Genomic DNA, 22,685 nt, shown 5'->3' with positions numbered 1-22,685 from the left:
GACGCTTCTCCGGAAGGATCGACTAAACAAACAGAAGGGTCAGTTTCCCAGGCCTAGAAAACGTTAAATACTGCATTACAAAGCTTTGACACTATTGGTTCGAATGAGCTATAACTTGATTCATACAGAATAACACACTATATATAGATTATCCTCGTATGTTGAGACCATTGATCATCAGGGTTATCAGAAAGTTATCACTTATGTAATACACAAAATCCATCAAATCACAGCATGTGGGAAAGAAGGGATTTATTCCTGCTATCCATTTTGTAGCTAATTCTAAATGTAAAACTGTAAATATTCATGACACATTCTCCTCAGTAAAAAGCCCTTTCTCATATTCTAATAAGGCAAAGTCCAGTAAACATCTCGTCTACATTTGAGACAACGAAACACTGGAAAGTTTTGGGTTGTTGTGGATTTTGGGATGAATAGTTTGGTATCTACTGAATATGGTTTAAAAAGAAACACGTGTCTTTGGGGCTCACGCTTTCTGAAATGGAAAAGAGATGAATCCAGTCTTCAAGCAGATTCTGTAGGTCCAACAATGAAAATAGTCTCTGGGAATCAACTGAGCTTTGAGGGACGTGTCCCAGTCCAGTGGAACACCTCATCTTTTATAGGAGGATCTTGTAGTAGTCGTCCTTGTAGCTGTATAAGACGACCATGGCCATCCTGCAAGAGGACAACATATGTCATTTCAAAGATTTAAAGGTTCAGTGTGTAAGATTTAGGTGAAAGGGATCTGTTGGCACAAATTGAATATTAAATAATCCTCATGATGTTTTCACTAGTGTGTTTCATTGAAATTGTACAAATTGTTGTTTTCTTTACCCTAGAACAGGCCCTTTGTATTTAAATACTTTATATTTACAACAGAAAAAACACTAGAGATCTCCCAAATGTAACAACTCAATAAATATTCAGCTGGCAGGGTCTTCAAGATCTTAGATTTCTCCAGGTTAACAGGTCAGTCCTGCTGAAATAACTCAGGATTCAACCCTGCCCAGAGCCCATATCCAGGGCCAGAAAGTCCCATAACTCAGTGTAGAAAGGAACATTACCTACATACTACAACTAAAATGTAAAATCACTACGTTCACATTAAAAACATGTATTTACATCATCACTTAAAATATTGGTACTCGAAATAGTTTTTTAGCCAGTGGAACAGCTAGAGTCAGCCCTGCTGGTTGATCCGTCTGCTACTTTAGTCCAAACTGAAACATCTTGACAACTATTAGATGTGGAGGAAATGTCGGCCTCCGCTCTCGCTTTACCTAGTTTTGCCAGGGGATGCGTCAGACTGGCTGCTAGGTGTGCATGCATTATGCGAATGTGATCACATGATATCACAATACCTCAGAATAATAGTCCGGACTACTGGCGAGACGAAAAATCATACGTCTCCTTTAATCCAACATGGTTTGATCGTGGTGAAACTAAATGCTAGGATGGCTGTTAAAACTGTGTAGGAGACAGTGAGCAGGCAGCAGCTCATAGTAGTGCTGTCGTGTTGGATTTGAGGTCATGCCCACCACAGTTTTGGCTGAAAGCAAAGCTCACTGACGAGGAAGCCCAGGGGATACATTTAGTTTATGGTCTCGCTGCAGCCAGGTGACTGCATGGGCCCTTTTGCTCGCTCATCTGGCCTCAATTGCCTGTGCCCCACATTCGATGAAAACAACCAAACAAACATATAAAAACACATGCTGAATATGTCCATTGTTGCCTCTATGACGCTCATTTATCAGCAAAGACTTTTTCCCCCTAAATGGCAAATCAAACACACAGCAGAGACAGGAAATTAAAACCAACTGCTCTGGAGAGGCAGATGGGAACGCAGAAAGAGAGGCTTTGATTTCTTTTTTTTCTGGTTACCATCTCATTCATGAAAGAGAAAATCCGTTGAATCCCTCACAGCTTTGCTCTCTATGGGCATTCACAAACATCACAACACTAGAAGCTCAAACACTGAGGATTTAGCCTGAGATTTGAAAAAAAACAACAAAAAAAACATTCCACTGGGGAGCTTGCAAATTAGTAACCGCTCCTTCCACAACCAGAGTACTGGACGACGTTAACCTGCCCCCCCGACCTGCAATGCAAACTCGGTGTCACTCAACTGAGGTGTTACGACACCAAACAGGAGACCAAACAAGGAAAATCCTTCTCTAGATTTCTCCTCAGGAAAGAGGATCAGCTGAGGATTTAATGTTCTGCCCTGCAGTAGTTATCTGTCTAACAGCTCTCTCTTTGAAAGAGGCTGACTGTCACTGTTACACCTGGAGTGTGTGGAATTGGTCAGAGCATTGGAGTTGAGCAGTTGCCCATAAAAGGAAGTCTGCCTCTTTTACCTTTTTATTAAACTGGTCTATAATGTATTCCACTGTTAGCCTCAGGTTTCATTTTAATACAAATAACAAGTCAGTAGTGGATGGCGCGGAGAGGCAAGACTCTGGGTCTCTGGCTCATCTTCACTGAGATGAGATGTCTGTATACTGTTCGGGAAATGTCTGTACAGTATCGAGTTGTTTTCTTGCTTGAAGCTAATTTGACTGCAGATTTTAGCCACATGAACAGTGTGGTGCAGAAATGCAATATAGGCTAGGTATGGACAACACAACAGCTCCCCATAAGTGTAGACTCTTAATTCACTACCATTATATAATAAAATGATAGCTAGCTTGGCTTGACAAGAAACTGTGCAGGAATCAAACATGTTAAATTACCGTTTTGTGATTTTGTAATGGTGGATCTCATCACAGATGGACTTCAGGTAACGTTGCTTGGGGAGACGAGACAGCAGAGTCTTCACGCTGCTGTTGAACTGCTCTTCACTGTCAAACTGGAGAGACGGCAGAGGTAGAACGAACAATAAGCGGGAAAGTTATGTGACAAAATGATGTTAAAACACACGTCAAACTCAGAGAATGAACAAAACCCCACGCAGAGTGAGGCTCTGCTACAACCTGCCTCACAAAGTGTGAACATGTTTGTTCAGACTAACAAAAAAAACAGACTGCATTTTGTAAGAGGGAATAGTTTTTCATCTGCAGCCTCGCAGTATATTTTTGCATGTCAAGAGCAGCAGAGCAGTGAAGCTACAAAGCTACAGTGGGTTTATGGATTTCTTTGGTTCCTTGTGTGACTTGGGGTAATTTGCTGTATTTAAAACAGGCCTTTCCTGCACGCCTGCATATACACACTGGGTATTGTCATGTGTTTTATACACGAAATGTGTTTTCTTTGACACATGCTTATAGGCGCTGACCGCCTCTGTATAGGTGGCCCTTTCATTTTACGGAGTGGAGGCTTTTGCTAATATAACAGCAGTGCGAAGAGCATTTTTCCAGCTTCCTTCATGTTTCTTAGCACAATATAATTAAAGTCTTATTTTTACCCTATGTTGAGAGGGACCCAGGTTTTTACGAGTGCAGTCAGGAGTTTGGAATGTGAATATTAACACCTTTCAAGTATGCGTTTCGTTAACCGCGTCTGACGCACTTGAGTCTTTTTAAAGGAGTGAAAGTTTTGTAACAGGCCTGGGGTGTTCCCTCGCTGCACTCCTCATCAGTCAGGACTGTAAGGAAGGAGACGGGATCCCCTCTTCCTGTCTCGAATCCTGACTTCTATTGGCTGTTCTTTTCCACTCCACCGCCACCCACCCCTTCCCCCAACCCTTCATTGTTATGCAGCCGTTTATTAACTCTGCAATGTTCTTGATGAAGCCAGTAGGGGACCAACCTCTAAAGACAGGAAGTTGATCAGTGTTTCCTTTTGCAGATCCACCTGTGGGATAAAAAACACAATGGAGCCTTAACTTTCTGTGCAACAACTTCACAAGCGTAAATGAGGAATACTCCTTTCATGGTGAAACATCAACCGTTGCCTAACAGGCTGCATAATTCTTTCAAAACACACAAACCCAGACCACTCCAGCATCAGAAAATTACTTTTAATTCCACTTTCACAACGCTCTCAGCAGGCCTGAAAGCACTCCATGTTCCCTTTCCAGGAAGAGACTAATGGGCTTTATCGCTGGAAACTGAAGGCTGCTGTGTTCTAGGGTGGCCGTTTAATAAACATGCTGCTGTCATACGCGAAAAGAATTACAGGCCCGTGTACCTGCCGAATGCTATCAACGTGATTATGCCTGTATTTATAACTCAGATTTATTGTTGCGTTTCCTGATGTAATCCAGACCTCAGCAGGGATGACAAATGTATTTGGAATATGCGGCAATATAGCAAAAAAGGGGACAAGCAGGGATTATTTACTTTGAGAATATCTGGCCATAAATCTACAACGCCACCACAAATAAACTCGATATGGCAGCAATTTACATCCCCCAAAACTGACACACTGGCTGCCTTCTGTTTAGTGTTCATTGTTCTGTAGCGACTGGAGTAAATTCACAACCATCTTACCTCCGACAGGGGATTTTAGCAACAAGGCAAATAACTATATAAGGGTTGCTCCAAGTGATGTTTACTGTTTTAGCTATCAAAAGCTCTTTTCTCGCCCTGCGATTTCACACATGAATTCAAGAGATAAGGTGGGAGAGCGAAAAGAAAAAAGAATACTCAATAGCTGGGGAGCTGGGATTGGGAGGGATAAAGGGGTAAACAAACAAATGACTTACCGCCAGAATCTCAATGTCGTTGCTCTTGTTCTGCAAATTGCTACCAAGATTCTGCAATCTGGTTTGGATCTGAGAGAGAGAGGGATGAAGAGAAAAACAAGGTGGAGGAAAATATGAATTGTTTCACTATCAAAATAAAAAAGCAGGGAAAAGAAATGAATATGCACATGCAATCATTTAAAAAGCAAACAGCCTGTCTCATGTTTCAAGCGAATTATTTTTAATGACAAACGCTCTGATGCTTAAGATAGATACAACGTTTCCCTTCGGGGTTTCCAACAAATTAGAGTCCAAGTATGATGAGACAACCTCTCTTCATGTCACAAAATTTAATTTAAGTTTTCACGTTAGAGCTCTCTTCACCAGTTAATATATTAAGAAGAAGAATCTACCTTGTTCATTTACTTATGAGATGCTCATAAAGAAGTGAGTGTAAGAAAGAGAATAAATGAAGATAGAGAGGAAAGGGGTTACATATGTGTGAGAGTGTGGTATGTGTGTACGTGTCTATAGTTATGTTGACATATTTAGGTTTGAAACAATTGTTCTGAGGACATTTTGCGGACAAGGGCACATTCCCAAAAGTCCTGTTTAAGACACTGCGCACGTGCGTGCATTGCCCAAATCGTTGTGTGCATTACTAACTTGAGTCTCATAGCGTCGTCTAGCGCTGGAAGAAACCTTTTCTGGGCTGATGACATTCACATTCATGTTCATGGTACAGCTGCTCCCATGTTGCTCTGAAGAGCCTGGAAACAAAAAACAGGAAAATGTCCACATTTTATCCAACTATCCAGCTTCTTACATGATAAATATAATAATATTTAACAGACAATCACACCTCAAAGTCACGATGACAATGAAAACTGCTTTTATTGGCTGTTGCTGCTGTTGTTGGCTCCCTGTGTGTTTGTGCCAGAAGTGGTGTGAAATTTAACACTTCTTTGATTTGTTTATCACACTGCCTAACAAACTGTTTCGATGCCAGAGGGCAGTCCTACTGTACAGATAGCACATTCATTAAAGAACTCTGACTCATAATTTAACACTTAAACTACGTGTAGCATTACGGTGGAGTCACGGCACAACTGTACGAACAGAGGTGTGACTGTGTTCGTGCTACAGTACGGCTTTAAGGTTACAAAAATACTGCACATAGGAGCCAACTGTAAAGACGTAAAGCTGCTGATCGGACAGAGCTGAATACAGTACCTGTGGTGTTGAGCTGGGATCCTTTGGGGTTCTGGATAGACATGCTTTCAGGGATTTCTCTGCAGGAGCACAAGCACGACATTTAAATGAACGACCTCTTTCACATCACTCACAGAAATCTGAGCATTAAATCAAAAACTTCTTTACCTGATGTTTCTCTCCTCAGAGAATTTGGTCCGACATTTCTGAATGATGTGGTCCCCCAAGTCCAACTCAGGGATACGCTTCTCTGACTGCCTGTCCTTCTCAAAGGATTTAACCTTAAGACAAAAAAACGACTGTTACACAGGTTTCTGGACAACGTTCCCATAATTCCCTGTAATAAAACAGTTTGGAAAGCAGAGGGATCCGAAACGCTACCAGAAGGTTCAGTGTTTGAGCTTCTAGTCTCTTGCTATTAAAGACAAATCAAAACTTTAGAATTTCTAGATCAGATTGAGTGATCATTGGCTGTGTAGAATGGATGCTTTACCTTCACATAGTTTCCTTCCTTGTCAGACACCAGGGCCATGCAGGTGATGCCGTTCAGCTTGCAGTGGTCCAACAAAGTCTCCTGAGACTGAAAACACACAACAACAAAAGGATGAATAACTAACACACACTTTGAATAGCATGTAAACAGTAATGAAATATTTAAACACAGGAACCATGATGGAATTCTGCTTTTCTGGCTTATCAAAGAACTGGATTTATGAAAACTTGAAACTGTCCTCATACTAGATTTACAAAGTATTCCTTCAGCTAAAACTATGATGACACTCAGTAGAACACATACCTCCGCCAAGGCCCATCAGTCCCTTACATGCAATCAAGTAGCACCTAATTCCACACACATATTAATAACAGTTACCTAAATGTTCCTGATCAAGATCCATGAATTTTTCCCAGGCAAAACAGTGAAAATTTTGAAAAACATCCTAACTTACAATGTTAGAAATAAATCCTGGATCTTCACCGAATTGTATTGGTTCTTCCCTGACCCATACCACATCCTGTACCAAGTCTTTTGGAAATCGTTCACAACCAACAAACATACGGACAGAGGTGAAAACATAACGTTCTCTGCTGAGGTAGTCACAGATCAAGCTTGAAAACATTGAAAGCCACAGGAATTTTATAATTAAAGCATCACAGTTGCACAAGTTTGTGACTCTTTTGATCACTGAATGAGTCAGCAGAAAAAGTGTGGTTGAGATAAAAATCCCTTTAAGTGTGAAGGTAGGAAAACTAGTTTGAGAGAGAAATTCCTCTACAGCAGCATGTTTAATACAGTTTTGATTTAAGTGAAGAGCGTGGACTATGCTTAGACTCAATGGATGCATTAAAGCATGACAGTGTGTATGTATATACGTTTGTGTCAGCTGACTTTATCCTCGTTACCTTGACTTTGGCTCCTGTGCTAGACAGGCAAACAGTGGCGTGAACAAACGCCCTCATATAAGCCTCAAGATTTCCTATTTTCTTACAACTTTCTCAGTGACAGAACATATGATGTAAAAGGGAAGTCACTGCCTGGAGGGCAACGGGCAGCTCTGGGCCGAGCGCCTTTAATGACCACATGTGGTAGAGGTTTTGCCATATTTGGCTGATAAAAGCTAAAAGAGTGGAACCGTCTCCTGAGGATGAAATAAAGCTGCGGATATTGTATTTAAAGAGGCTACCATGTGAAACGCGTTAACAAAATGTTAAAGCAGGAGAAACAGGCAAACAAGGTGTTCTCACCATCTTGCCACTGGTCAAGTAGCTGGCCTGCATACATAATCAACATACGTTGACAACACACGCACTCTTGAACACTGCTTGTTTTCAGCCAAACCCAACCCTTCCTAATTACTTCTAAGGATCCAGGGGAACGGAAGGCAGCCAATCACGTTGGTCCTGGGCCAGAACAAAAGACAATGAAGACCACTAAAGCAAATTCTTACCCACTGCAGAAGTGGAAAGTTAAAACAACAAGGGGTCATAAAGAGGAAGGAGGAAAAAACAATGGGCATAAAAATGTGGGCAGAGGTCCATATGACAGGGAGGGTGTTTCACACAAATACGCACAAACAGGACCGACACAAGTTTGTCACATAAACACAGAGAATGTGACGGCGGCATGGTATCTGCAGATTTACACCAGAGGATAAATGACTTCACTCTGATGGGGCTGATCCCAGCCTGGTTGTTGTCCAGTTACAGTAGAGCTCACGCAAACGAGCTCATTAAATAACTTTATTTGAAACTTGTCTCACAGATGATGTGTTGTCACATCAGGTGTCAATCAAACACAACTGCTGCTCTTTTTCCTGGATTTTCACTATTTCTGATACTGTCAGGATTCATCTGCTGATGAAAAACAAGGGGCTTTTCCATCAGGACCGATGCCAAGAGTGGCCTGTCCTCTGTAGGTGGGATGGGGTTACTACAGTGTGTGTATTTTACACAGCAATGGTTGACTCCCATAGTCTATCTACAAAGACTGAGTTTAAACATGCAACAAACATGAGGGCTGTGTTATATAAAAGTTTATGAACACAGACTCATGAAATCCTTCTGCTTGAACTGCGACATAAAGATTCTGTGTTGGTTCTTTTTTTTTCTCACAGGTCTTTGAAAAACAGAAGGGGAGCGACATTCTAAGAAGTGAACTTTGCTTCCTTTAGCTGAGATATATTTAGCCTTAATTACTCTTATTCAACTAGGTTTCAGGTCGTTTTTATGCATTTTACTGTGTTGTTGCTCATATAAATGTTGACCATTATGATTGAGTTTCAATTGTGCTGTCTTCAATTAGATTGCGGCTCGGGCTGCAATTTTCATTGTCTGAACCCGACCCCAGCGTGATGTTCTCCCTAATTACAGGGATGTGCAACATAAAAACATCAAGTAGATATTCAGGCTAACGAGACCAAACCCATTTCAAATACCATTTCAAAATAATGTGTCAGAACCAGGTCCGGTCCAAAAAGGCTTGGAATAAAAAAAAAAAACTACAGAAAAAATAAAGATTAGTACAACTTGATAGTGCCAATGGTTTTACACAATTGCGCACAAGCGCTGGAAAGTGAATATTTATGCAAACAACGCAGGTGTCAACACATCTCAAGGAGATGCAAAGTTTGTAACTCAGCAGAGCACCTTCATATCAAAACTGTCTCGATTAGGATTTCCTAACTGAAACCTGTCAGACAGTGAATGCAGGACCACCAGGTGGGCCACTCACCTGTGACACATCGTAGGCGATGTCCGCAGAGATGCCGCTGCTCCACAGCTTCTGGACGACGCTGATGGCTTTAGACATTGAAGAATGTCCCACTGGGACCACGAGGGCATCGCAGGAGCTCACAGATGGCTGATGTAAAACAAACAACAAAAAAAGTGTAAGCACTGAAAGGTTATTGAACCAGTAGTAAAATAATATACTTAGTAAATGTGTTAATAAATAGTTTCAGTGCTTATCTCTGTTTTCAGACTATGTGCAGTATTCTGGACCCATCATTAAACATTCTGAATCTGAACCTCCAGAAATAACTCCATGGCGTCAAGAGTCACAGTGATCATAGTTATTAACATGTTTCTAAAAGTGGCTGTGTGGCGGCCGACTGCTGTAATAAGGCATCATTAAATATGAAACTCTTGTCTGCTGCTCCTTCATTACAATAATCAGGTATTATCAGAGCTCCGTGTGTGTTTGTGTGTGTGTGTGTCTCTCACTGGCTCTTCCATGTTCGCTATAGCAGCGCAGACTTTGTCCAGAGCCACACTGGCCCCTACTGCAGAGGGGACTGGTACTGTGGAGGCTGGTCCTCGAAACTGCAGGATCTAACAGCGGAGAGAACAAAGATTTCATCATAAATGCACATAGTTCATACTGGTGCATATTGGCAAACAGAAACACAAACATGTCTCATATCGGCTCACGTCTGAAGTGGAACGTGGACAAATGAATGTAAAACCCACCAAGTGGTCGTAGCGTCCTCCGGCAGCAACAATATCTGGTACAGTTCGCCTGCGTTTCCTGATGAAAGCCACAAACTGGAAGATGACCCCAGAGTGGTGCTGCACCTTGTACACCAAGCCCAAGTTGACCACCACCTACAGAGGGAATGTATCCACGTTAAAAAAAAGAGAAAAGGAAAACACTGGCTCCTCTTTTAAACTTCTCACTTAAAATCACCTGCAGTTTAACTCCCAGTCTATGCAGCAGCACCGTGAGCTCCTCCAGGTCCTTGAGGCCCTGCTTGGCCAGCTGGGTGACGGCAGTCTTCTGTTTGGTGAGTGGCGTCAGCAGTGGCAGCAGGTCCTGCAGGTTTCCCTTCAGCTCTGTGTACTTGTAGAGCGTCTTCAACTGGAGGCAACAGAGGAGGAGAGTTGTTGATGCTTATGAGCGACTACGAGCGAGTCGCTGCAGGAGTGATTGTTTTTACAGAAGGTTCAAAAACCTCCGTGGACACATACGCTGTTTGGTGACAATGAAAAGTTGCAGAACTTTGCCTCCACCTCACGTTTGGTCAACTTTTCACTCTGAGGCAAAGAAAAGATAATAGAAAGGTTATATTACCATATTTGGGGAAAAAACCAACTGTATGTGTTCAAAGCAGGATATCAATAACAGACACGCAATGCTTTTAACATCTGTGATGCATGTGTGACCTTCACTGACCATGGCGTCACACAGTATGTTGGAGGCCTGGCCCAGTTTGTCCTCGGGGACTCCGCTATGCAGAAGGATGGCCTTCAACATGCTGGTGTGGTTCAGGTAAATATTATAGTTCCTTTCCTACAGTCACCAAACACATGGAAACACACCTTTAACCCTTTCAGCTGCAATTACTGTCAAAACCATGAGCCCTACTGTATGATGAGCACCTCAGTGAGTAATGACTGCTGTGTCCCGCTGCCCTCTCATTCTGTCCGACTCACATATTCTTATAAGCTTTCACAAAAAGTAGCCGGGTGGTGGAGAGGATCTACGAGGGATGAACTAGAGATCAGACCCAAGGTTGAGTGGGTTCATGTGACATGCAGAGGAATTCAGCGACTGGAGACTGACGCAGCGCTGGGACATGTGGACAGGAAATGGTTTGTACTGGGGAGTCAGGGAAGGAAGTGGACAGAGCTGCACATACCAGATTTACTGTGTCAATAATAGATACAGTGTAAATCTATCAGGCTTACACATACTTTAGTATGTTAGGAATGTGAGTGGGAAGTGAAATGGGGAAAAAACAACAACAGCGCAGGTTGCAATAAAGGAATCTGTAGGAAATAACAGAAGAATGACGCATCCACATAGTTCGCTCTGTGAGTGTGAATGAAGACAGGGCAGCGCAGCATAAACTGTCAGCTCACTGGACCATTTTTAGTATAAACAGTTCAAATGTGTAACCTGAAGTGCAGGGAATTCCTGGACTATTTCAGAGATGGTGTAAATGGTCTCAGCATCAGGGAGCAAGCTGTTGGTGACGGGCGTGATGATATCAAAGGCGCACTCCAGGAGCTCCCTCGGGTGAGCACGATCCAACTTCCTCGTGCGGAACACGCGTTCAATGCTATACCTGGAGCAAAATGTGGAGAAACACAGGCGTACTGTTTATTCCCAATAAGCACGTCAGGTTTTCCAAAAGATACAGAACACAGATCACTTTTGATAGACATTTTAGGTCATGATCTTGGTATTAACTTAATTCAAAGCAAGCTCACACAACTGGAGTAAATTTACTTGTCAGGGATTTTTGTTCAGCCAGCCATCAGGGGTCGATGGCAGGCTTAGATGTTTGTGGCTCCACTTTTGGGGAGCTGTCATGTCCTCAAACTTTACATGCAAATCTATGGTTTATACCATAGAACAGACAGTGGAATTTATAAGTTTCAAATAAGTAATTAAAACAACTTGTTTGCTTCAAAATTTGCAGAGGACTTTGTTTTGACTTTATGATCACTGATGGATCAGTAAGGCCTTGTTGGCATAAATATGTGTTGAATCAAAGAACTTTACCGTTTCAGGTGCGTCACATTGTTGCGGGCGACAAATCTGGCAAAAGGCACCTAAGGTGAAAAGAGAGTTTAGACACTGGGTTCACTCGAATAATGACAGTGAAGTAGGTTCATACCAGCCTGTAATCAATCACAGTGTGGAAACAGCCATTTAGTCCTCAGGGTTTCCTGAGCTAGCAGGATCTTAAGGCGGCTGCTGATTGCAGCCTCACACTATGTGTGCGCTTACATTTGCTGATGCAAATAGTCAGATAATTAGTGTTTGTGTGCAAGCGTGGACATACACACCTGTGTGTATGCGTGTGTGACTGTGTGTTGGGCTCACGTGAAGGTCGTAGGGCAGCGTAACCAGCATTCCACTGTGGTCCATGAAGCAGGCTAGCTCACTGCTATCATACAGCTTCCTGTTTCTGGGGAGGAGCAGCGGTGTCTGGAGACGTACCGCACCTGAAGGCAAACAGTGTATCACTGCAACATTTGCATAAGCTAACATGACCCTCACCCGAGAAGAACTGATGCATGTGAGCAGATACAAAGCCAGGATAAATAAATAAGTACAGCTGGACATCATCAGCAGCGTGCACAAAAATAACACTAGCACCTGCACAGAATCTGCGCTGCCCAACAGTGCACTTATTGTTTCACTGCCTCTCACTGGGGCAGATGTTGGGGTCCTGAAACTGACTTCCAGCAGGTCAGGAGTCCAAGTGGTTCACAGTGGAGAGTCAACAAAGGCTCATGTTCTCACACACACACACACACACACTGTACTCACCATGCTTCTTGAAGATCCTGGTGATTGTTTCATACACATGCTGCTGCAATTTTGCACTGTTGAAGCTGAAGCTGCCCTGAAGGGAGACCAAACAAACAGTCTCTGTTAGGGATCAGGAGACATCAATTAAGCACTAACAGGCCTTCTGCGGCTCCGTTGTGTACAGAGCAGATGAGAGAAGAAGCATGGAGGGGATGGTGCAGCCATTCATATGTCTGCAGTGACATCTAGAGGTCGAGATGGGTAACTGACCAGACCATGTTAAAACCAAGATCCTTGAGCAGAAGTTTGACTTTGAATTACTGGGTTCTAATAGTCTCATATTTTAGCCTAGAAGACATTGCTGTAGTGCACCCTTACCTGAGTAATGAGTTATGATTTTGTGTTATATATTCTGATGAATATATCACTATGACCTTTTACCACTGAGATGTAATCACTGTATCTTTGAGTCCAAGTGACAACTGATCAGAAGTTGAAGAAAATCCCTCAAGGCCGTCTTGAGATATCACATTCAAGAGGCCAAAACCATGTATTCTGGGCCACCGTGACCTTTGACCACCAAAATCAAATCAGTTAATCAATGAACCCATGTGAACATGTTTACCAAATCTTAAAGAATTCCCTTGACACGTTCCTTGGATATTACATTCACTACATTCATTCTAAACTCTGTGCTCACCTCTGTGCTTGAGCTGTCACAGTAATCTTTGGCTCCCAAAGTCAAATTTGTTAATCCTTGAGTCAAAGTGAATATTTGTGACAAGTATGAAAGGATTCCTTGATGGCATTCCAGAGATATAACCTTCAGAAGGCAAAAGCTGTGCTTTGTGAGGCCCCCCTACCCTTAACCATTGAACACTAAAATCTAATCAGTTCATTCTTGAGTCCAAGAGAATATTTGTACCAAATTTGAAGAAATTTTCTCAAGGCATTTTTTTATAATACGTTCACAAAGATAGATAGACAACCTGAAATAAAAACATGTAAAAACAATTAAACAAAATCTCCCATCAATAGCATGGGCAACCCCAAGCAACAGCCATACCTTATGTAGATCTATGTCGTAGGTGTAGTCCATGACCGGTGAGGTTTTCTGAGTGAACAGCTGACCCACCATGGTGCGGTACGCCTTGCCGTTGATATTGGCCATGGTGTGCTGCAGCACCTCATGCAGCTCCGACTCCTCCATCTGAGGCGGAGGCAACAGTTCACTCTTGAGCAGCTCCTGGGTGGTGGGCCGCAGGGCTGGGTCGTGGTTCAATAGCCACTCTATCACCTTTCTCTGTCAGACAAAAATAAATGCAGGGACGTATTCTAATGTTAGACTGGGATGGGTAGAAGATGTTTATCAGTTGCGTGCTACAGAAATTCTCACCTGTGTTCCCTGCTCATATGCTGTAAAGTCCTCCGGAAAGATGATGGGCTCCTGCAGCACGAAAATACATGAGGTGAGTAAGAAGTCAGTTTAAAAGCCCAGAGCTTCTTAAATTACTTCCAGATGTGAAAATAGACATACAACACGCAGCTGGCTTAGGACAGAGATGCGCTCTGCCCCGGTGGTCATCGGCCTGTATGACATCTCGAAGAGGATGATTCCCAAGCTAAAGAGATCAACTTTCTGAGAACAGAACAATGAAAAACAAAGGATTAAAAAAACTTTAATGGTGTTTAACCAGACAAGGTTGAATGATATTGTATTTACCCAGGTTAGTGTGTGGTTATCAACTGTTTAATTTCAAATTCTTACTTGGTTGTAGGTGGCTTTAGTATTTCCTTGAACCTCTGGACTGACGTAGAGGGCAGTGCCAACCATGCCTGTCATGTTACCTGGAGACAGTGATGCAAAGTAACACAAAGTGCTGAAACACACATCAGACACCACAGTAATCAAAGGTCAGTGTTATGTGAAAATGTTCATCTCTGTACCTGTTGGGTCCGGTTTGGCCAACGCTCCAGAGACGATCTCCTCCACTTCACATTTACCTGCCGCCTGAAACACAGATACAGTTTGTCCACAGGTTTATAACATGTTCAACTAGTGAAGCTGTAAACAGCTGTAAACAAGTAAACACTAGAGGAGACACTGTGTTTCAGCGAATTCCACCACAGCCACATTCTTTGGTTGACGTTGTGGGATCTACATACCATGTTAGCAGGATGGTCTGTAGCTAAGCCAAAGTCTCCGATCTTCACATGGTCCTGCGAGTCAAGGAAGATGTTGACAGGCTTCAAATCCCTGTGAATCATCCCCTGATGAAAAATAAATGAAAAGAGATCTGCTTGGTCATTAAATCCTTGTGTCTGGCTTGTTAAAGTTTATGTTGCTCATGATCAGTACCTGCTCATGGATGTAAGCAAGGCCATCTAGTATTTCCCTGAACAGCCTCCATAACCGAGTCTGGTCCTGATGCAGGCCGTGGTCTATTGTGTCTCTTAAAGTGCTTTTTTCACAGTATTCCATCTGCCAGGAAGTGAAAACATGAGTTTTTGGTAGTGCAGAGACCTCTAGTGGTTAAAGTGGAGCACAGAGGTGAATCTTACTTGTATGTACAGGTAATGTGCTATTTGGAGGGGTTGATCCGAGTCTGTGCTCTCTGCTGTGTCAGTCACTGGCCTTGACTTGAGCTGAGGAAATACACACGTATATATATATATATTGTTTTTTTTTTACACATAAAAACACAACCAAAGACAAACAAACAAATAAATAAATAAATAACACGGTGTCTTCAAACCTGCGACATCTCGTCTGTGCTTTCGTCACCATTGTCAAAGATGATGTCACTCCCCGAGTCACTATCAGACGGCCTGAATGCAAAAAGAAAAAAATAATAAGTGGTGTACTGAGTTGGGGATAGTCTCAACAAAGAAATTAAGATACTTACAAAAACGAAGCACCAAACACATCTTCTTCATCATCATCATCCTCATCATCATCGCTAGACTGGTGTCCGCTACACATGACGCTGGAGGACTTCTCGATGGAGGTGGACCACTCCACAGAGCTCGACAGGGTTGGAGGTGGTGCCATGTCTTCCGCGTTGTCTGGGAGGCCAAGTTCGTTAAGGAGCTGCGGAGGATCTCGGCCTTGAGGAAGCTTGTCGGCTGTGCTCTGAGGCTCTGAGCTGTCGGTGTTGCTCAGCACCCCTGAGGAGGGCGTCTCATGCCGCTCGATCCACGCGTTGTAGTAACGCACAATATTCTCGTGGTTTAGGCGTGAGAGCAGCGTCACCTCTCCTTTGATTCGTCTGAACTGCTTGCTGGCTGGGTTGACCTGGATGCGCTTCACAGCATAGTTACAGCCATCCAATTTGTTCTGAACCTGGAGGGGCGAGACAAAGTGGACACTAACAAACCACAGCCAGCTCTTCTAATCATTAAAGTCTGCTCACAATAAAGTTACTCTATGAAATAAAGGTATCAACCTTGATCACAGCACCAAAGGCTCCTTTTCCCAAAAGCTGCAGCTCCTCAAACTCATTGAAATACCGTGAAAACTGCCGTTGCACCCCGGAGATGAACAAAGCATCGAGGATGTGACTCCGTGGGATGACGGACGACGCAAAGTCCACAGCAAGATCTGAGACGACAAACCCAAAAAAACATTGTATGTAAACTATTAGATTTTTTACCAAAAATATCCTCTCAGATCTTTACAATTTGTCTATTTTTATGGACCACTGTTTGGACATTATAAGCTAACAAAACATATCGCAATTTAAAATATTGAAAAACAGATTAATCAAAGGGAGATGAAAACAACTAGCTGCAGCTCTAATAAATACCATCTCAATTAATTTATTTTTGTAGAAACCTGTACTTAACGTGTTTGTAGACTCAAGTCTGGGTCATGTAGACTCCTCATGCAAAGTGTGTTTCTAATATTCTGTCCATGTACATATTTGACATGACGTAACATGTGTATCACCTTCTGGACTGGCGTCCTGGCACTGTGGCAGGTTTTTTGGTGACGGAGGCTTGAGGAAGGAGTGGTCCAACAGCTGCAGGGGTGTCCAGCGCTCAGCCTCATTCAGGCACACGCACCTAGAACACAGAGACAAATGCAATATCATGAACGGTTCTACTGTACTGTAAGATACATGGTGTGTACTGAGCTGGAAACATATCCAGTCAGATGTACTGATCACAGTGCTGTTAACCACAAGCAAAAGGAAAGGGTCTGATGATCTAAATGAACCCAACAAGTTGCATGAAACCGCTCTTGCTATTAAATTTATGTATGAAATGATTTAAGCTTAAAACTATTTCAAACAGCCCCAGCGATGTTAACAGACAGCCTATAAACACTACGACCTAAAGGAACAAACAAGTGTTTTTGCCTGTTTAGCCTTTTAACAACAATCACATATGCTTCATATTAGAGCTGCTCACTTTCCAGAGCATAATCCTCAGCAGATGCGAAGTTTTGAATGTATTTGACCTTTTCCAAATGATTTTCATGAATTTATATATTTATACAGAATCTGTAGGTACACGGCAGTATCTGGGGTCTGGAAGCTTTCAGGTTTTTGCTTTTAGAATGACTATGACTATTTTGAAAGTTAAAGAGAATACCACAAACATATGATGGTACCAGATTGTTAAATTTGGTTATTTTTGCTCTCACCTTTATTTGGTTGGTCCGACTGATTAATATGAAAATGAATACTAGTTAAAAGTACATTTCCATTTCCACATACTGATAATTTGACTGTCTGTGTGGAAGACAAACAACAACAGTGAGCTATGATTTACAGTAAATGTGTTTAAACTGCGGTATAGTTGATTAAGAAGGTGGCGAGCTGTCTATCCATACATACTTGTGGAGGAAGTCCTGGAAGTCAGCAGGCAGGGTCGTTGGCACCATCACTGGATACTCCTTCACTTCTTTCCCCTGACTCAGCGCGAGCAGCATCAGCCCCAGGTTCCACACATCCCCTTTCTTCCCAGTTTTCGTCGGCATCGCTGTTTCCTCAGAGAAACGCACTCGAGCCTGCTCGAAAATGTCCTCTTTGCAGATTTCGGCGAATCTCTTCGACAAGCTGTAATCAGTCAGTCGGACGTTGCCCTCGGAGTCCAGCAGCACGCTGGAGGCCCCCAGCTGCTTGTGGACGACAGAGTTGGAGTGAAGGTAGTCCAGTGCAGCCAGCAGCTGGGACGTGTAATGGCAGATTTTATCCAGCGGGACCGGAGTGTGGTTGATCAGACTTTGGTTCAGGTTGACCCCGGAAACATGCTCCACCAGCAGGCTAACCACGAGGCAGTCCTCCTTCTCAGAAGAGCTCAGTGCCATGTAGCGCACCAAGTTTGGGTGATCCAGCTTCAGGAGGGAGTTGAACTCATTTTCTGCCCCGTGGATCTACACGGGAATTCAAGTGGACAATTATTTGTAACTATTTTAAGCGAATATACTGATTATTATGATTTGAATGTTTCTTCTCTACTTGCCTGCTTTTTACAGTTGTCAATCTTTTCTTTCTCCTGGCTGGTGAAGAACTTGCCAATCTTCTTGTTCCAGCACAGTGACCACTCGTACACCACAGCAAAGTCTCCTGAGTTTGCCTCGAATCCATAATATACATTACGGCCCAGCCTCTCACTTCCACCTGCCACACACATGAACACACACACACGTTACAAACCGCTAAGAACGGCGACAGTAAGTCACTTTGCACCATCACAGCTGCATCGTCTCAGACCTAAACTTTTCCCTCTGTGGACGACAAGCTCCCCAAAGGTGCTGCTGTAGAAGTGAAGAAGCTCTTGTGAGCGATGGTTGTCTTCATTGATCGTGTCACGCCTGTTGAAACAAATACAACTCTTTATTATGATAAATGATTATAATTATAATAATATAAAAATGTATAATATATAAACATGAGAAGCATTTTACTGTAATTGGACTGTTCTCAGTTAACGCTGTTTACCTGTGGCGTGTGTTCGAGGTAGTACGGCGGCGGTTGCTGCTTCCTTTCTTTGCTTCAGAGAGTTCAGGGGCAGCTCCCCCTGGGCTCGGGGGGCTCCTCCCCAACAGAGAACAGCTGGCATGGACTGGCTGCTCCATCGTCTCAAGTCGCTCCTGTGAATGTTAACGCCACAGAAAAGGAACATTACAACAAAATATTTCTGATCTTTACCTGCTACTGCTTTTCTATGGACAACAGTAAAAATGTTGTGGCTCATGTACCTGTTTGGCCATTTCCTTTCTTCTCTTTTCCTCTCGCTTTTCCTCCTCTCGTCTTTGGATTTCAGCCATTATCTCTTTTTCCTGCAAGGATTTAAAAAAATAGTCAACATCCCATTCAGCCTGTCAGTTGTGGATTCAGTTATTTTAGAAAAACAAACATGATGTGGGATAAGTTATGTAATCAATATTTATAAGTCAGAAAAATTTGATATAATATAAAATAGATAGTCTATCAATACTAATACTGAAAAAAACGTGTTTCATGTAGTAACAGTGCAATATTGTGCAGTTTTTGTGTGTGGTTCAGGGTTCAATGAATAAAACTAAATATTAGAATTTCTCGTTGCTTAGCTATATACATATTTATATATAAAACCATTGTTCATTAATATCCTAATTTATTTTGCTTCTTAATGATTTGGTTAAAGTTACATAGAGAAGACAAGATCTACTTTATTGTTCCTGTAAGAGTAACTTAAAATCAAATTAACGCTCAACCCCTGATAAAACGACCCAGCATGAGTAGCTCTCAGTGTTGCTTCCTCACCATCTCCTCCTCCTGTTTCCGTTGCTGGTCTATCTTCCGTTGCTCCTCCAGGGCTTCTTTCTCCTGCTGCCTCCGCTGGTTCTTCAGCATCTCCTCGTGGAAGGAGCGTGACGGAGGCTTGTTGTGCTCACTCAGGAAGCCCTGGATATGGTCCGCTAATTCGTAAATCATCACCTAGAGGATAAGCGGGCACAGAAGGTAGCAGTTGTCTGTTTGCGTGTGTGTGTATGTGGGTCTGTGTTTGTTTGTGTGTGTGCATCCTCACCTCCCCACATCGCACTGCTGCCAGCTTGTTGAGTTCACACTTTAGGGTCTCCAGGTTTTCGTTTGAGAGGCCTTTAGCATTCGTCAGCTCAAGCTCTGGAGGCCTGTTGGTGTTTGCCCAGGATTTTATGTTAGATCTTAACACCACAACTTAATGACAACGAGTTAACACTGAAATTACAATAAGAGCTCCACACTGGATCTGTGCACTGATTGTGTATTGATTACAAACAGGCACATGGGACACTTTCCCTGAAATATTAAATGCCCCAGTTCAGTATGAAACATAAAGCTTCTTTCCAATTTCTTCTTTCGTATCATGTGAGCTGTTAAAAGTACATTAATATATAACTTAGAGGACGAATATCCATATTCATTTGTTCATTCCTTTCTTTTTTCATATATTAGTTATTAGATCCAAAATCTGTCAAACATTTCAGTCAAATCTGTAACATTCTACAAAATAAAAAATGTAAATAAGATATCCAAAAATAGATATACAATAATATCACTTCCTGCATTGTGCAGAAAAAGCATTTAACTCTGTAATGTGAGAAGTATTTTTTCGACAAACCAACATTTATTCTCATGCATGTCATTAGGGCTGGATATCAACAATTATTGCAATTTAATTTGTATCAATATCAACATATAACTCATATATATATATTGTTGGTGTTAGCACACTGAGGAGATACAACACATAACTGATGGATGACTGGTTTGTAAAATATTTTCCTTGTCGTGTTTGCCATTCTCTGTTGATAAAGAGTTAAAAAGTATTTTCTATCTTAAAGAAACAAAAATGTGGTATTAATTGTGATTTTATTGATATCTATTTATATGAAACTGATAATCTCTGACCATATCGTCCTGTCCTACATTTTGTATAACTTTTTGCTTCATGAAATTAGAGGTAAGAGATCAGTGAAGTTTAGAGTTGTTTAATATATGCACGAATATTCAACACTTGAGTGTCTCTCACAGGCAGTTTTCCAAACACAAGTAGTTTTCCATCTGTCAGAATGTGGACTAGTACAAGTGCTCTGCCTCATTCTCCATTTTCAAGAATGTGGTTAATTAGTTTATTGATATTCATAGTGCAGCTGACTGGTTCCAGCTGAAGTGTGGGGACGTCCAGCAGTGCAGCGGTAGCAGGGGGGAGAGTCAGGGGGGGAGTCACTACTCACACGTCTGGGTAAGTGGGGGGGCACTTGACCTGCAGCTCCACGGTCACATGGCTCTCCTGCCCGTTGTTGAGCCCGTTGGGCCGCAGACAGAGGTGGACCTCTGGAGGTCTTTTAACCTGGGAGGGAAGTCAGCCACACTTTAACGCTGCTGCGAACACGCGTCAACTTTTACAGCTAACTACAGGCGATGCTAACACCTCGAGCTATACCTTCCACGGGTCCTTGTTCCGCAGATCCTGGAAGTCCTCTCCGAAGATAGAGGCGAGGGCCTCCAGCTCGTTCTCCTGCTGGACCTTGTGGTCGTCTGTCCCATCCTCAGCTGGAGTGTGTTGCTGCCGGGCGCTCATTCTCCTGCCTTGGCTACATGGCAGTCAGTCCTCCTGCTCCTCCTGCTCCGGGGCTGTAACTCTGAAGCCGTTGCACTGAAGCAGGAGGCGGCTGCTGCTGCGGGTCTTTATGGTCAGAGCTCACAGGAAAACAACGCGTCTCTGTGGGTTAACACATCAGATAACGAACTTCTCACGCGCACCATAACACTGCTGCTGATGGCGCGTGGCTGCTGCCAGCGGCCTGCGTGTGTCGCAGGTGAAACGTCATCACGCTGCTTTCTCCAAACCGGCCTGTAGAGGGCAGAAAAGTGCCAAACAACGTGACTATGAAACCTCATGTTTAAATAAACACAACAGAAACACATACGTTTCTGCTGTGTCTATTTTAATATAAATAATATATATACACATTTATATACTTGTAATCATCCTTCTCCCACACTTGAATTGAATTATTTTCTTTCACAAGGATTTCATATGACAGCTGACAATTGGTTTTGTTCATTTGTTTTTCTTATTTTTTCTTAAATGCCTTTTGAACATGTTATAATGAATAAATGTAATAAAAATGTGAAAAGCTCTTCTTATAAAGGTAAAAATAGCCAATTGTATATATCTTATCATCTCTCTGTGAATTTGCACAATAAGCCATCTTTACTTTTTGACCTGTAGTTATTGTGCTACCATGATGTTGTTCACTGTTATTCTAAATCATTTTAGCTCATGCACTTGATTGCTTGTTATGATTATTGCACGTGTCTTTTAACTGTTCGTATGTGCGCGCAGCTCCAGAAAAACTCAATTTTGAGTATTATATTATTAACTATTGTTTCTGGTGTTTTAAACACCGGTTAGTTTAATGTATATTTATGTGTTATTGAATAGGCTTGTTATAATTGTCTTGTATAATGCTGGTTATAATTATAGTGAAATACAATATGTACAGTGGTGTAAAAATTTAAAGTAAAGAAACTGTGTTTTAGTAATGCACCTAGTTATTTTGTGCATCAGTGAGAGGTCAAAGGTCAGGATTGATGAATTTTGGAACTACAATTGTAGATTTGTAGATTGAACACACACACACACACACACACACACATACACACACACACACACACCCTCAAGAAGAACAACCTCACTGAGCCTCTACATCTCATCAGGACACGAACATGACCTTAATACTAAATTACTATACAGGTCGTGGAATTTCCAAAGGCATATATTGCTCATTTCATTTTGTTATTTTATTTATTTATTTACTATATTTATCACTTCTTTGCTTTTGCTAAGCTAAAGTGATATATTAGAGCAATTATGGAATTAGAACGGGCAATTTTGGAATAAAATCATCCATATTTCTGAAAAGATATAGCTGTTCTGGTTTTTGTAGTTTAGGGGCTCATAATATAAAAAATGTATAGTTAAAATCCAAGCAGAAGAGGCTAAAACTGAGTTTGGTTTTTAATTTGTACCTCCGACTCTGAAAACACTGGCTCCAACATTTCCCACAATGCAACAAATAGCATCTTTTCTCCCCATGTAGTAAAT

At 42.1% G+C, this 22,685-nt stretch overlaps 1 protein-coding gene across 1 annotated transcript; it reads right to left on the bottom strand.

Annotated features, from left to right (window-relative positions):
* Positions 1-235: 235 nt before the first annotated feature.
* Positions 236-21,408, bottom strand: eif2ak4 (eukaryotic translation initiation factor 2 alpha kinase 4). Its single transcript, XM_020085084.2, has 39 exons — positions 21,018-21,408; positions 20,809-20,924; positions 19,620-19,722; positions 19,355-19,528; positions 18,808-18,888; positions 18,548-18,699; positions 18,320-18,420; positions 18,069-18,226; positions 17,441-17,979; positions 16,549-16,664; positions 16,046-16,200; positions 15,506-15,942; positions 15,356-15,428; positions 15,162-15,245; positions 14,959-15,081; positions 14,766-14,870; positions 14,547-14,610; positions 14,368-14,447; positions 14,137-14,238; positions 13,996-14,046; positions 13,666-13,902; positions 12,618-12,693; positions 12,168-12,289; positions 11,844-11,893; positions 11,235-11,403; positions 10,509-10,625; positions 10,304-10,369; positions 10,023-10,193; positions 9,806-9,940; positions 9,560-9,667; positions 9,069-9,197; positions 6,333-6,419; positions 6,008-6,120; positions 5,861-5,919; positions 5,294-5,397; positions 4,649-4,717; positions 3,751-3,795; positions 2,736-2,851; positions 236-678 (listed from the first exon to the last, which is right to left on the bottom strand). The coding sequence occupies exons 1-39, from the start codon at positions 21,153-21,155 to the stop codon at positions 621-623; spliced, it is 4,983 nt and encodes a 1,660-aa protein (XP_019940643.2). The 5' UTR covers positions 21,156-21,408; the 3' UTR covers positions 236-620.
* Positions 21,409-22,685: the final 1,277 nt, after the last annotated feature.

The sequence above is a fragment of the Paralichthys olivaceus genome, chromosome 12 (assembly GCF_024713975.1).
Source record: "Paralichthys olivaceus isolate ysfri-2021 chromosome 12, ASM2471397v2, whole genome shotgun sequence".
NCBI lineage: Eukaryota > Metazoa > Chordata > Actinopteri > Pleuronectiformes > Paralichthyidae > Paralichthys > Paralichthys olivaceus.
The sequence above is the reverse complement of the archived record's forward strand: the minus strand, read 5'-3'. Positions and strand labels throughout refer to the sequence as shown.

What these genes read in the sequence shown, in the direction of transcription:
- eif2ak4 (XM_020085084.2), bottom strand. Translation starts at nt 21,155, where the DNA reads ATGAGCGCCCGGCAGCAACACACTCCAGCTGAGGATGGGACAGACGAC. An exon ending in GGCCAAACCGGACCCAACAG is followed by an intron (nt 14,448 to 14,546) that starts GTACAGAGATGA and finishes CACTGTCTCCAG; the next exon opens with GTAACATGACAGGCATGGTT. An exon ending in CGCTGCCCTACGACCTTCAC is followed by an intron (nt 11,894 to 12,167) that starts GTGAGCCCAACA and finishes TTTTCACCTTAG; the next exon opens with GTGCCTTTTGCCAGATTTGT.